Below are 15,585 nucleotides of genomic sequence, written 5' to 3'. Positions count from 1 at the left end.
GATCACGTCTGAGTGTAGACTACAATCGCGATTAACTATGGTCAGGGATGTTCGTTACTGTCTAGACACGTTCTAATAAATAGTGAACTTCATCACAGCCACTGAAGCGCCTACAGTGCTTAATGCAAACAATCGCAACAAAAAACGCCTGCAGAAATTAACCGACACCCGCTGGTCTCAGCATGATTCATGTCTACAGTAGCCTATGTCTTCTGTCATTGATGATCAATATGAGGACATTTTAACCACGATGGTTGAATTAAAATCAGAGGGAGACAGCAAGTGCAGCTCGAAAGTGACCTCCCACACAAGAGCGATAGAATCATTTGATTTTATTATATGCCTTGTGACGTGGCGATTGATCGGTACATTTCGGCTGCGCATGTATTTTTGGAATTTTAAATTGCTGCAATAAATTATGTTGTTGACTTCTAACATGTCTCTATCTTTGCTGTTTAAATCTAACAGTAGTCTATGAGTAATATATCGGTGGTAACCACTGTTTTTGGTTGCGAATTTGTGCCAGCTGGGCATTACGTGGTATTGGATGTGTTTTAATAAAACACATCCAATACATGGAATGTCCGCTGGTGACGAAACTGGGGCTGTAGTAGGCTAACGATGCTTTTAGCATCCTACGAGTACCCCTGGAGTCCTCGTTAGCTACGAGCGTTTTCACAACGTTACCAACGATGCTTTCGGGAAACTGTGTGAAAACTGTACGATGCTCGTACGACGCACTTCACGATCCACTTAGGCTAACGAAACGATGCTTTCGGGAAATGGGGCCCTGGTCTGGGCCTCTTCATCAAAACACAACGCAGACAACGCCAGAAACTAACCGGTTACATATGCAACGTAAACGCGTACGCGACGTGAGCAGATCTGAGCAGAGTTTTGCGTCTCGACAGTGTAGACGGAAACGCTATGGCGGAGCGTATTACATTTTTACACTTTGAAGGGTGGTTTCAGATTTTTGCGATTTTAAGCCCCAAAAACGCCGTCCCCGCCTAAACGAAAGGCACTTCAGATAAAATATTTTGTCTTTTTTACCCGCAAGCGCCCTCGTGTAAACCGGGCCTCAGAAAGAAAGTAGAATGAAAGTACGAGTAAGTCTGTTCAGACTTATAATTACAATTACAATTAGGGCATTTAGCAGACGCTTTTATCCAAAGCGACTTACACCGGTTAATACACACATTGACACACCGACGGCAGAGTCAACCATGCAAGGCAACAGCCAGCTCGTCAGGAGCAGTTAAGTGCCTTGCTCAGGGACACATCAACACTCGCTAGGAGCTAGGGATCGAACTACCAACCTTTCGGCTACAAGACAAATGTTCTACGTCCTGAGCTAAGCCGACCGCCGACTTATAGCAGCCTTAGCCGTGTATCGAGTACTTCACCCACTATCCCATGATGACATGATAAAGTGAATGACATTGCATGTAAATATTGGTCTTTGTCGATTTAATTTTGTCGATTTAATTTTGATCTATTTTGTCGATTTTTAAGCTCTAGTTTTACATGTACTTATGTGATGGGAATAACATATTTTCCCTCCTTCCTTGCCAAGAATGTACTCTAAAACCACATGCATGTTTTCATTAGCATTCGTGGAGAAGATCAATGGTGGATTTCCATCCGTTTCAACCCCTTCAACACTTTGAAATATAGAGTAAAAACAACCAATGGAGTGACTTCCTTTAATGTGTCTAGTTCACAAACAGTTCATATTTGAATAAACATGGGGGAGGGGGGGGGGGGGGGCGATTAAAAAGACGATGGTATAACTTCACCAGAGTCAGTTAGGCAGACAATAAGCAACAGTCAATGAACCTCGCTGGGATCCAGGGCTCTCAGTGCTCCATGGCTGCATCCCCCTCCTCCTCCTCCTCTTCGTCGCTGCAGGGTTCGTAGTCCCCTGCCAGGTTGGGGTCTCCCTGCTCCTCGTCCCCCTCGGTCTCACCTCCCAGCTCCCCCAGCAGCTGCTCAGCGTGGTCCAGGATGGGCTGGTCATCACAGCCCAGCTTGATGTAGAGCTAAGACGCAGAGACGGATGTTAACAGGCAGAGCTATATGTTAGACGATGTAGGGCGGTCCTGGGAGAACAGGACGTCCACCTGGGTTAGGTGATTGGATTCCCATTTATTATTTATGTAATATGGAATGACGGACCTTATGTGTATTACAGAAGAAATGGACAACAATGAAACGAAATGCTAAATGAAAGTCAAAAGTCCAAGGAATACAACTTATTACAAAGACAGTATACTTCTATGTTCCCCAGCGTAGCGGGATTGGAGCACAATAGCTGTGCTGAGGATCACTCTCCCTCTGCCTATAGCGTTGTGTCACTGAGGGCATCACTATGGCCTCCGTAAGCGGAGCTACGGACGAGACGAGGAAGGAAGTGAGCCGCCCTGAGTGGTCTCAGAGCGCTGGTTAGGCCCTGAAACTCCCAGCAGCAGCTGCATGCTGTCAGACACATTGTCATGGCTGGCAAAACACTGGTAAACTGTTTTCCTCTCTCCTTTGGCAAATCAGCATATTTGATAGTCTTCAGCCGAAGAAGGAAAACAAAGCCGTTTTTAACTATCGTTTTCAAAAATGCATGGAAATAGATTTACACACAGACACAAAAGTAAATGCACACAGCATTCACCTGCTTGTTAGAAAAATAACACACAAGGGATGGACACGGTAAAAGAGTATTTTGTGTGATTACTATGTAAATATTATTCTTCATGACATGTGCAATATGTAAAGAATACAAGGCCTGAAGGTAAAGCGGTGCTGACCACTACTGCTCCCGCCAGCAGACAGTAGAGTGCTACAACCTGAAGAACTAAGCCCTTTACTGTTCAAAACCACAGCATGAAATGAGCCAGAGCGGGACAAAGACACAGCTAGAGAGAGGGAGAGAGCGACAGACGCAAAGGACAGAAAGAGAAGGAAAATGGGGGCAGTTAAGAGATTCAATCATTATTGGGAAATTCAAGGAGCATTATTATGTGAAATGTTAAACACACACACAAGTTTAGGGGACAATAAGCTGCAGAGTGGCATCATTCTTCCAGTATAATGAGGCAGTGAGATGGATCCTGGGGCCAAGCATCACATATAGCCGTCCTCAGTCTCTAAGCAACAGCAGGTCCTGACAGCCGACACACAGTCCCGCGAGAACTCATTTGGAGTGCAAAGATCTCTGCACGCGCATGTGTGAGCGCATGGTCTTTTGTGTCCATGTAAGCATGCACAAACTATAAGGGCTGGTCTCTGAAGGAAGGAGCTCCAGTGACTTGTTGCAGAACTCTTACCCAGGCAAGAGGGTCTGATATCAGGGGAGAGAACCAGGCTGGCCTGGAACTCCTCAGAGGAGCACAGAGATGTGGAGTACAGCAGTGGTGTTCATTCAGAGTGTCACTTTGGGCCAAATTCCTTGAGATATTTATCAACAATGATCACTTTTTATATAGGGCTTTGTATTGAATACCCTTATAGAATAGAGATGTATAGCAATGCTATGTCCAGAGAACCACACCAGGTCCACCCTGAGCAGTTTCTACTGAGGGTTCTTTTTGCCTCTTCAGGATTCGTCTGGAGGCCTCCACTGAACCCCTTCACGCCCCAGTTCATTCAATAAGCTTGGCTGGACACCAAAAACCACAGAGACAAACACTCTCTAAGAGCTGTTCAGCCTTCACTGAAATATAATACAATTTCTCGGCAGAGAAAAAGAAGCAGAGCTTATTTTTCTTTACAAGAAGCAGAGCTTCCTGTAAAGCGGCTCCCACACCAGACTGAAGCAGAGATTCTTGTAAAGTGGCTCGCACACCAGACCGAAGCAGAGCTTCCTCGCACACCAGACTGAGTGGAATAATCGCATTGTAGAAGGCAAGGCAACTTTATTTATATAGCACTTTTCATACACAAGGCAGACTCAAAGTGCTTCACATATAAACATTGTCATACAATAAAATAAAATAATAGATAAGTAAAAGAAAACATATGCAAGAAATGAGTAAAATAGAAAGTGCAATGTATTTAAGAGAAAATTAAATTGAAAGTTAAAAAGGCTTTTTAGTAAGTAAAATTGAAAGTGCAATGTATTTAAGATCAGATCAACAGTCTCTCTGGAACCCAAGTCGGGACTACAACCCGACCTAAAGGAACTTGGTCCTTTCTCTGGAACTCCAATCCAGATTCTAGGACTCTAACCCAGACAGAACTTGGACACAAACTCAGGACTCGAACCCTTATACAAACTCAGGACTCTAACCCTTATACAAACAAACTCAGGACTCTAACCCTTATACTCAGGACTCTAACCCTTAACAATATTCTAGGACTCTAACCCAGCTTCTAGGACTCTAGCCCAGACCAAAGGCCTTATTCTTATTCTAGGACTCTAACCCAGCTTCTAGGACTCTAGCCCAGACCAAAGGCCTTATTCAACAAATTCTAGGACTCTAACCCAGCTTCTAGGACTCTAGCCCAGACCAAAAGGACAAACAAACTCAGGACTCTAACCCTTATACAACCTTTCTCTCTGGTATCAGATCATGTATTTTTCTGGTAAAAATAGAAAATAAAGGGAAAGATAAAGAGGCATTTTAGTAAAATAAAGGTAAAGTATTTAAGATTTAGCAGAAAGCTAAAGCAAACATAAAAGTCTTCAATCTTGTTTTAAAGGTGCTCAGAGTTGGGGCAAGTCTTAAATCCTCAGGGAGTTTATTCCAGTTATTTGTTGCATAGTAACTAAATCCTGCTTTCCCATGTTTTGTGTTTACTCTGGGGATAATTAACAGATTGGTCTCAGAAGATCTTAGTGTTCTAGAAGGCGTATGTAGTGGAAGCATATCAGTTAAATATTTTGGGCCTAAACCATGTAGGGATTTATAGGTTAGCAACATGATTTTAAAATCAATTCTCTGGCCTACAGGAAGCCAATGTAACGATTTAAGAATTGGTGTAATATGTTCAATTTTTTTGGTCTTTGTTAAAACTCTAGCAGCAGCATTCTGAACAAGCTGAAGCTTCCTTAGAGTTTGTTTTGGGAGACCTGTAAGGAGACCATTGCAGTAATTAAGCTTACTAGTGATAAAGGCATGTACAAGTTTTTGTAAGTCTTCGGTGGACATGAGCCCTCTAAGTCTTGCTACATTTTTAAGGTGATAATATGCAGATTTTGTAACTGATTTGATGTGACTTTCGAAATGCAAATCAGAATCAATGATAACCCCTAGATTTCTGGCTTTGATTGAGGTTTTCAGGGACAGAGAGTGAAGGTGTTGGGTTACTTTAAGCCTTTCCGTTTTAGCACCAAATACAATTATCTCAGTTTTATCCTCATTTAGCTGAAGGAAATTTCGGCACATCCAGTCTTTCACTTGCTCAATGCACTGGCACAGCAGATCTATGGGCCGATAGTCATTTGGTGATAGCGATACATAGATTTGCGTGTCATCAGCATAGCAATGATGGTCAATATTGTTATTATGCATGATTTGCCCTAGTGGGAGCATGTAGATGTTGAATAAAGAGGGTCCTAAGATCGAACCTTGTGGGACTCCACACATCACGTTGGTTGATTCTGATACAAAGTCGCCAATGGAAACAAAGTAGTTCCTATTTTGTAGGTAGGATCTGAACCAATTTAAGACTGTGCCTGAAAGCCCCACCCAGTTTTCTAACCTGTCCAAAAGTATTGCATGGTCTACAGTGTCGAATGCAGCAAAAGAATAAGAAAGTTTGGGTGAGTGACCCATGGCATGCTACTTTATGGATGCTTTAATATACAGCGCCCTCCATAATTATTGGCACCCCTGTTTAAGATGTGTTAAAAGCCTTAAAATAAATTATTTTTTTATTGCAGAAGCATACTCTCTTGCTGAAAATTTCAGCAAAATATAACCTTCAACTCAAGTGAATTTTAAGTAAAAAAAAAAATCCCTGACTAAGAAATAATTATTCTTCATAAAATCACCTGTTCCACAATTATTGGCACCCGTAACAATTCCTAGGAAATAAATGTAATTAAAGTATTTCTGTCATTTCTACAGTAGTTTAAAAAGTTGATAAGAGTATGTAGGAACATTTAATTGGTAATTCATAACTTCCTGTTTCCCTGGGGTATAAATATGACGTGCCACAGAGGCCATTTCTCTTCAACATGGGAAAGACAAAGGAACACACCGTTCAAGTAAGGCAGATGTGTGTCGACCTTCACAAATCAGGCAATGGCTACAAGAAAATAGCCACTCGCCTACACCTGCCCATATCTACTGTCAGAGGAATCGTCAAGAAGTTTAAAACAACTGGAACTGTGGTAAACAAGCCTGGACGAGGACGCAAGATGATTTAGAGAGATTGTGCAAAGAGGAATGGTCGAAGATCCCTCTTTCTGTTTTCTCCCATCTTGTGAAACATTATAGTAAGTAAGTAAGTAAGTTTTATTTATAGAGCACATTTACACACAGCATACACTGACCAAAGTGCTGTACCATAAGATAAAAATAATAAAAATAATAATGATAATTAAAAATAACAATAATAATAATAATAAATAAAGATAAAAAGTGAATAAAATACAACAACACAACAATACATAGAGGTCATAATAATACAAAGGGGGAACATTCATTTCCAGGGCATACCACACAGACATGAACAGGAGGTAGGCTAAAAAGGTCAAGGGGCAAGGAAGAGCAGGGTGGGTTTTTAGCCTAGATTTGAAGGCAGAAATGGAGGGGGCGGATCTAATGTCCAGGGGGAGCTGGTTCCACAGACGTGGAGCAGCAATGGCAAAGGCTCTATCACCTCTCTGCTTGAGCCGTGAGTGTGGCACATACAGAAGCCCTTTGTTAGAGGATCTGAGGGACCTTTGGGCAGAGTGGGGCTGAACAAGCTCAGTGATATAGGCCTATATCACTGAGTCATAATAAAAATTATGACTTCAGTCTTGTCACCATTTAGCTGGAGGAAGTTGTTAGCCATCCAGTTTCTGATGTCTTCAAGACAGACCAGGAGAGATTGGATGGAGTCCCTAGATTTAAAGGGCAAGTACAGCTGCGAATCATCGGCATAGAGGTGAAAAGAGATCTTATGCTTTCTAATAATGTCACCCAGTGGGAGCATATACAGGCTGAAGAGCATGGGACCCAGGATGGACCCCTGGGGGACCCCATATGAGACAGGGGCGGATGATGACGAGAACTGACCAATAGAGACAGAGAAAGTCCTATGTTTAAGGTAAGAGCTGAACCAGAGTAGTGCAGTCTCCCTAATGCCCACCTGCTGGTCCAGGCGGGTGAGGAGGATGTTGTGATCTACAGTATCAAAAGCAGCACTGAGGTCAAGTAGTATTAAGATGGCATTATCACCAGAGTCCAGAGTGAGGAGGAGATCATTGGTTACTTTGAGCAGGGCTGTTTCGGTGCTGTGAAGGGATCTAAAACCTGATTGAAGAGGTTCAAGTATGTTGTGGGTGGTCAGAAAGGGAGTTAACTGAGACAGAACAGCTTTTTCTAGGACTTTGGAGATAAAAGGAAGCTTAGAGATGGGACGGTAATTTTTCAGGCATTTAGCATCAAGGTTGTGTTTCTTTAACAGGGGTTGGACAACCGCATGTTTAAAACATGAGGGGACAGTGCCAGATGTAAGGCATGAGTTTAGAATTATTTGAATTGAAGGGCCAACTGCATCAAAAACATCCTTAATGATAGAGGAGGGAATGGCATCATGGGGAATGCAGTGGGTTTCATGTGCAATACTAATTCCCGCAGTTCAGAGAGAGAAATGGGCTGAAATTGGTTAAAAATAACTGGTGTACCAAAGTAATCAGGTGGAGTGGGTGATGGGGAGGGGGTAAACAGTGATCTGATGTTCTCTATTTTGTTAATGAAAAACTTAAGGAATTCCTCACAGGTAGCAGTAGATACATCAGCAGCTGGGGAGTTAACAGGGTTGATAACAGAGTTAATAGTGCTAAATAAAATGTTTGGTCTGTTTGAGTGTTTACTGATCAAATCAGAGAGGTGCTTTGCCCTGGCTTTTTTTGCTGCAGCCTGGAAAGCAGCTAAAGCAGTTTTAAAAATTTCAAAGGAGACAGTAAGGTGATCCTTTTTCCATTTTCTTTCGGCTTTAAGACAGGCCTGCCTGAGAGAGCGGGTGGCCTCATCCAACCTATATCGAGATTTTAGTTTGGGGCGGATGTATGTGAGAGGAGCTACAGAGTCAAGTATGGAGGAGCAGGAAGAGTGGAAAAGGCTGACTAATTCATCTGGGCTGGAAGAGGATGATGCTGCTGTTGCAATGGTAGAAGCAACAGTTTGACTGAGAAAGCTATCAGAAAACTGGGCTGCAGTAAGAGAGTTTATATGGCGAGAGTAATGGCCTTGAGCTCTAGTAGCTGGCAGATGATTGGAGAGGGTAACATCAAACATAATAGGTCTGTGATCAGAGAAAGTGGCATCCTCAATTACAATATTATCAACAGAAAAACCATATGATAAAATAAGGTCAAGTGTATGTCCCAGTAAATGTGTAGCTTTGTTTATATGTTGAGTGAGACCAAAGGCATCTATTAAACCACAGAATTCGTTGACCATGGGTCTGTCTGGACAGCAGACATGGATATTAAAGTCACCAAGTATGAGCAGACGATCGTACAATGACACAAAATGGGACAGAAAGTCAGAGAATTCTGTTATAAAGTCTTTGTCAGGCTTAGGGGGTCTATAGATCAGAACACAAGCCAGTGGGGACGTGGCAGATTCTACAATTATGCATTGCAGTTCGAAAGTGGAAAAAATGCCTACAGAGAGTGTCCGTACTTTAAAATCATTCTTGAAAACGAGAGCTACTCCGCCTCCTCTTCCAACGCACCTTGGCGTGTTAATAAACGAGCAGTTGGTGGGGCAAAGTTCGCTGAAAACAGAAGACTGACCAACTCCAGCGCCTATCCAAGTCTCGGTTAAAAATAGGAAGTCCAGATTGTGACGAGAGAAAAAGTCATTTAAAACGAAAGTTTTGTTCGACACAGACCTGCTGTTGACCAGGGCGGCTTTTGCTGTGGAGTGAATCACAGTCTGGGGGTGACGGCAGTATTCCAGAGGGCGGATGTTCAGGGGATTCACCCCACCGCTACTGATCCGCAATCTCGGACGAGCAGAGCTGACAGGTGTTTGGGGTCGGTGCGGGGTGATGGATAGGCCTACATGGCAGGAGAACCTCGGATCCCACGAACAACGAGCCAGGGAGAGATCATTCCGGCCTGTGAAGTGTTGATGGAGGACTTCCTTGCGGGGTGCAGAGTTGCCTACAGGAGAGGATCGTCCAGGAGAGCCGCGCCGAGACTGGATAGTCGGTATGGCATCCTCCGTTGCTCGATTGTAGATCTTGAAGCAGCGACGAGACCCTCTGTGTATGTAGCGCTTCCTCCGACGGATCCCCGTAACCTGGCAAAGCTGGAGTACATCTTCATCGATGGAACTGATGGCATAGGAGGCAAGCTGTTGGAGCTGCTCCGCGGTGTAGATATATCCCATGTTTAGTAGGCTACAGCAGCTCAGGCAAAGCATAGCGCAAAGCCTCAATCTCCCTGGGAGGGCTAGTTATTAGTCAACCGACTAACCTAGCTGCTGGTCAGCGTCAAATCCGCCGACAGGATGAAGGAGAGGGAGAGAGACATCGAGTATCCCAAAAACAGCAGCGGTGGAGCACAGGCAACCAGCTTCAGATCGACCGAGGCGTTGGATATCCAAAATCAAGCTCAGGATGGGGTAAAGTGCAAGAAAAATTGTGACAAAAGAAGGCCAAAACGAAGTTAAAACGTATGACAAACTTTGTCATAAAAATAAAATAGATTAAATTGCGAAAACTTGAAAAACTTAAATAAAAACAAGGCAGACGGAGCGGCGTCAGTGTCGCCAGCGTCCCCGTAACCTAGCAACTAATTATACTAATTACTAATTATAGGAGAAGATAAGGTGCTGTTTTGTTGGCAAAGGGGGGTTGTACAAAGTATTAACATCAGGGGTGCTAATATTTGTGGCACGCATGATTTGATGTTAAATAATTATTTCTTAATGTGGGATTTTTTTCTTACTGAATAAATGCACTTGAATAAAAGGCTGGATTTCACACTTTCTTTCATTGTGGTCCTATATTATTCAGAAAAAAAAAGAATTTATTAGAAGCTAAAGAACACATCTTAACCAGGGGTGCCAATAATTATCGAGGGCGCTGTAGATGTTAGCGGGCCCTTAATACAGTATTTGAAGACATTCAAGAAATACAGCCTTTATTTTTACTAACTAAATACAGCCACTACGAGCCAGTCCCACAATGAGCTTTCCACAAACATGCAGTTTTTTAGAGGCGGGTCAAGGTGGAGGTTGGCGCACACAGCTTTTGGACGTGTTCTGTAAATATTCTAGAACACTCCGGCTGCTCCGGTGGGAGTCCTGGAGCTCTATATCTAAGTAATATAATATAATATAGATATCTATATAATATACTATATATTATCACAGCCAAACGCTGTGTGCGCCTCCGGATGATATAATCTCAAACGACTGCGTCAGGTTCTCCGACGTCTCTGGTTCTTCTACTTCCACGTCAATCTGAAGTAGGCTACAGGCTGAGCGGCGACATGGAGGAGGAGAAAGGGATTGTTGCTGTTTGTGGACTCGTGGTACTTCCACAACGAGACTCGTAGTGGGGGTTATCTCTGCCATTTTTGAGAAGGAATTGGGGGAAAGGAACTTTGGCTTTGACTCGCTGAAGTACAGATTGAACCGCGACAAGGAGAATAGGATTGTTGCCCGCGATTGTCTCACGCCGGAGCCGCAGGGCACCGCCGCCTGGCAGCGGGGCTCAGGCTGCAGACAATCCTGCAGGAATCCCCCAATTCCTTCTCAACCATGGCCGAGATAACCCCCATTACGAGTCTCTGGATAAGAGACGTCAGAGAACCGAACGCAGTCTAGTCTTTTCACCAAATGGGAGCTTAACGCAAACCGTACCTTATGTTGCGTGTTATGTACCATAACACTAAAAGCAGGACGGCTATGAAGTGGGACGACTCCCAGCTTTCTTGCGGCATTTCACGGAGGCACGTCCCCTTTTTGTCCACGAAGGCACGCCCCCTTTTTGCTAGAGTTCTAACAAAGATCAACAAATCTGAACATATTACACCAATTCTTAAATCGTTACATTGGCTTCCTGTAGGTCAGAGAATTGATTTAAAAATCATGTTGCTAACCTATAAATCCCTACATGGTTTGGGGCCAAAATATTTAACTGATATGATTCCACTACATAAGCCTTCTAGACCACTAAGATCTTCTGAGACCAATCTGTTAATTATCCCCAGAGTAAACACGAAACATGGGAAAGCAGGATTTAGTTACTATGCAACAAATAGCTGGAATAAAGTCCCTGAGGATTTAGGACTTGCCCCAACTCTGACACCTTTTAAAGCAAGACTGAAGACTTTTATGTTTGCTTTATCTTTCTGCTAAATCTTAAATATGTTGCACTTTACCTTTATTTTCTCTAAAATGCTTTTTTAACTTTGCCTTTACTTTCTATAAATTTTACTAATTTTTTGCATGTTTCTTTTCCATTAATTAATTTTTAAGTAATTGTATTGTATGACAATGTTTATATGTGAAGCACTTTGAGTCTGCCTTGTGGATGAAAAGTGCTATATGAATAAAGTTGCCTTGCCTTGCCTTCACCTCCCGGGATTCTGAGCGTAGACCGAGTGCAGTGATGACGCACGCTCTCAACAAAAATGGCTGCTTATTTTCTTTGTATTTGTAACACGTTGGTCATTTTAATGTCGATTTTAAATGCTCTTACACACTTGATTACATTGCTACTTTATTCAATTTATACATTGCACGGTCTTGATGTGCATATCCAATTTTATCCAATTTATACATTGCACGGTCTTGATGTGCGTGCAATTCAATGTAAAGTTGTGTCTTTTGTTTTCGAGCTGGTTTGCTAAAGAGGCTAATGTAGCTAACAATAAACAATGACTAGCCAATTTTATGACACAATCAAAGAAGAACGGGAACGCTATAAGTGCTCTGAGACCGGAAATGAAGTCACAAGTGCAACTCGGAAGGCTGGTGTCCAAGGCATCTGGATCACACCATAACCTGGCCCCTTATGACGACATATGGGGCCAAATTCCAAATCGGCGCGTCTGAGCTTTCATTTTTTCAAAGGCGGAGCAGGATACCTAGTGCTCGTTTTACACCTAACGCCAAATCCTAGCTACTGGGGGACCTTAGGAAGGCTAGGTGAACTCTCATTAATGTTAGAAAACCTTATAAAGTGCCATTGGAGCTTAAATATGATGGAGGAAGAGAGTGAGGAGAGTTTTTTGTTAATTGAATACGTTCAAATTAATGTTACCAGATTGTACAAGACGAAAATGCCATGCAAATACTGCGACAAAGCTGCAAAACAAAGCTGCGAGACAGGTTTTAAGTGTGCCCCCAAAGGAGAAAGTCACTGGTACCACTGGAACCAGTAGAAAATACTATTCTTTAGCCCTGAATTGCATTATTTTCTGGGAATAATCAAGTTTGAATAATGTGAATTCTAAATGTGTTGAAATCCCAAGCAAAAGCTCAAATGTATATGCCTCTGTCATGACAATGACATGGTACCCATCGCCAGAGAAATAGTTAAGTTGTTAAAGTATGTCTGGTGGAACGGATGTGTTTTGTAAGTAATAATGTATTTCTATTATTTTTCATTTAAATAAAAAAACAAAGACATTTTATAATTGAACAGAGCCCACAAAGTTTACACACACACACACACACACACACACACACACACACACACACACACACACACACACACACACACACACACACACACACACACACACACACACGAGCCTCCTAACAGCCTGTCTGGCCTCAGCTCAGCTCCCATTTCACGTCCGGTTTACTATTGATTTTGTCCTTGCTTCTAGTCTGCATCTGCCCTGTCGTGCCTCCTGCACACACACCCATGACCATCACTTCAACCTTCTCTAGAATCCTTACTGCCTCATCGCTTTAGTCTATCGACAGCACCCCAACACTAGATTCAAAGGATCCATGTGTGTGCGTTACAGCATGTTGACGTATTCCACAGTGGATCATAGTGAAGACTAGCCTGGCTCCGCCCGCCTAAGTACTTCCGCTCAATTTGAATTTCCCTTCAGTACTAGGTCTGGACCTGCTGTATGTAATTTGGTTTTCTGGTGCCGCCACAGCGGCCGCCAATCAGCGAACAGAGGGCGTGTCTGAGAACAATGACGATAAAGTCGTACGCCAGTTTGAGTTGTTGTTGTAGGTCGGTAGTTGATTTACAATGTGCAATTTTTCCCTGATAAATTAAATTCGACGAACAAAACCTGCAGCTGTCGTTGACGGACATTTTCGTGCAGACGCGCAAGGTGTTTGGTTTGTGTACAACCTGCGAGTGATTCCCGGCGCATGACATGCGTCACAACCAAACGTTAGCGATTGGTTATGGCAGATCCAGAGTGGCACTGGGCAGATCCAATCATTTTAAACTTCAACAGACACCCGCCTTCAAGTGAGTTAACGTTTGTCAATTGATTAGGTCCAGACTCTCTGTACAAATGAAATGAAATGAAGTGAAGTACGAGAGTCTGGTAGAACCAGGCTAAGTGAAGACATTACTAACATGTAATTATATATGCGAGTTGGCGCACATTCATCTGCTGTAATAAAAAATGTGCACCAATATTAGGTGAAATGTAATAGGTTACACACACACACACACACACACACACACACAGTAGACTGAAGCCAGAATAAGCCATTGGGCTTGGGATCTCATTTCCACACTGCAACCCATTTTGACGAGCAGACCGACTTGTGTTTAATAATTAACACATCTACGCTCGGATACAAGACCCAGGCCAAAATGGAGAGGTGTGTTTCAAACGCACCAACACAGAAGTGGATTCTGTCTCCTGTGAATAGGGCATCACGTCCTCGGGAATTTAGCTTCCCATAACTTTCCCTTTTCCTGAAAGTCGTTTTATACAGTTTGACGTGTCAATTGTTACTCTGGAGGCCCTTCTCCTCATTCTCGTAGCCAGTCGTCCTCATGCTTTGTATTCTTCTAATAGCTCTAGTGCGTTCTGAGTACCAGTCACAGACCCTTCACCCTCTGCCACAGTTCCTAATTGGGCCTCTAAAAACACACACACACACACACACAAACGTCTTTCTTTCAGTCAACTGATGCTGTCATCTCCCCCTTCCATTGCTGCAGCTTCCCTGCCTCCGTCACAGCCCCTCACCCGCCCCTCCATTCATCTCTGGCCGTTACCATCCAGATTTGTTTATGCGTCTAGCCCTCCCAGTGGACGGCGGTCAGAAGGCGCTCCATTAGACTGCCAGAGAGACACACATCACCGGCCTGCCACTCGGCACTCATCTGGAGCAGAGGGGGAGGAGGGAGCACTGAGGAGGAACAAGAAGAGACCGGGGAGGCTGGCCGAGCCATCCCTGCTTCTCTGCCGTCTGATTTCCAAGCCTATGAATTTTAGACTAACATGAATCACTGCTCCTTGGAGGAAATGCTCCTTGACAGAAAGAATGAGAAACATCGCTAGTTTTGTTGATGTGTGTGTATGTGCCGGTGTGTGAGGGGAGCGCGTACACATGGGTACGTGCGAGTCAGAGGGAGGAAGAGAGGGGCAGAGGCATGGGAAAGAAAAAGAGTCAGGTGCAGGGTGAGTCATGTCTGTGACTCACCCTGGTGTTCCGTCCGCAGCAGACGGAACACCATCCGTCTGCTGCGGCCGTTTGCAGAGCATCCAGTGAGGGCTCTCTTTAGTGTGCAGGCGTCACCTCTGTGAATCAAAGACCACCGGACAACCCAAAAACCATCCAAGATAATGCACTACTAGTTGCATAAAAACATTTCGTAAAAAAAAGCAAAAACAAATCAAGCGGAGACTAAATAAATCAGAATAAATGTATGGAACTGAATAAATAAATAATGTTTCAGGCATTTGTTTCAGGCATTTGCTCTAGGATACCTACTGGCACACCTTGGACACTGTTAGGAAAGACAAGCGCCTCTTGGCTGGGAGTGAACCACACCAGACGCTGTCCCGTCCATGTGACTCGTACATACCTTCTTAGCTCTGGTCAGGTACGACCTTGCTGCCTCCTTCAAGGCATCGTACTCCTCTTGTTCTGCCTCTGTCGCCTCTCTGGCCTCTCCAGCCAAGTGCTCTCCCGCTCGCTGCATCTGAAGGTAGCACACCCAGCCAGACAAATACCAGACCTAGAGAGAGACCAGAAAACAAACTGAAAGGGACGGCGGGACAGAGAGAGAGAGAACATCTTTCTTGCACTTAGTGAGTTGTGGTAGGGAAAAAAGAATTGTAATCTTTCAGGGAGAACCTTGGCATTCAATTATTATGTGCATCCGTCCATGTCCAAACACTTGGAAGGCACATGCATGCACACACACACACGTAAATGTGTCTGCTAGTCATCAGTCATGACCCACATCCCCAAT

General features: G+C 43.6%; 1 protein-coding gene across 2 annotated transcripts in view; it reads right to left on the bottom strand.

Annotated features, from left to right (window-relative positions):
• Positions 1-1,697: 1,697 nt before the first annotated feature.
• Positions 1,698-15,585, bottom strand: part of si:dkey-12j5.1 (uncharacterized) — a 55,172-nt gene continuing 41,284 nt past the window's right edge. Inside the window, exons 10-11 of one of the 2 annotated variants that reach the window (XM_060053012.1) lie at positions 15,196-15,312; positions 1,698-2,042 (exon numbers count right to left, since the gene is read on the bottom strand). In XM_060053012.1, coding sequence (XP_059908995.1) covers positions 1,860-2,042; positions 15,196-15,312 — 300 coding nt within the window. In that variant the 3' untranslated portion in view covers positions 1,698-1,859. Of the gene's footprint in view, positions 2,043-15,195; positions 15,349-15,585 lie in introns of both variants that reach the window. The other variant, XM_060053011.1, reaches the window with a different exon arrangement.

This window comes from Gadus macrocephalus, chromosome 6 (assembly GCF_031168955.1).
Source record: "Gadus macrocephalus chromosome 6, ASM3116895v1".
In the NCBI taxonomy this organism is placed as follows: Eukaryota; Metazoa; Chordata; class Actinopteri; order Gadiformes; family Gadidae; genus Gadus; species Gadus macrocephalus.
Note: the sequence above shows the minus strand (reverse complement) of the source record. Positions and strands in the feature narration are given on the sequence as shown.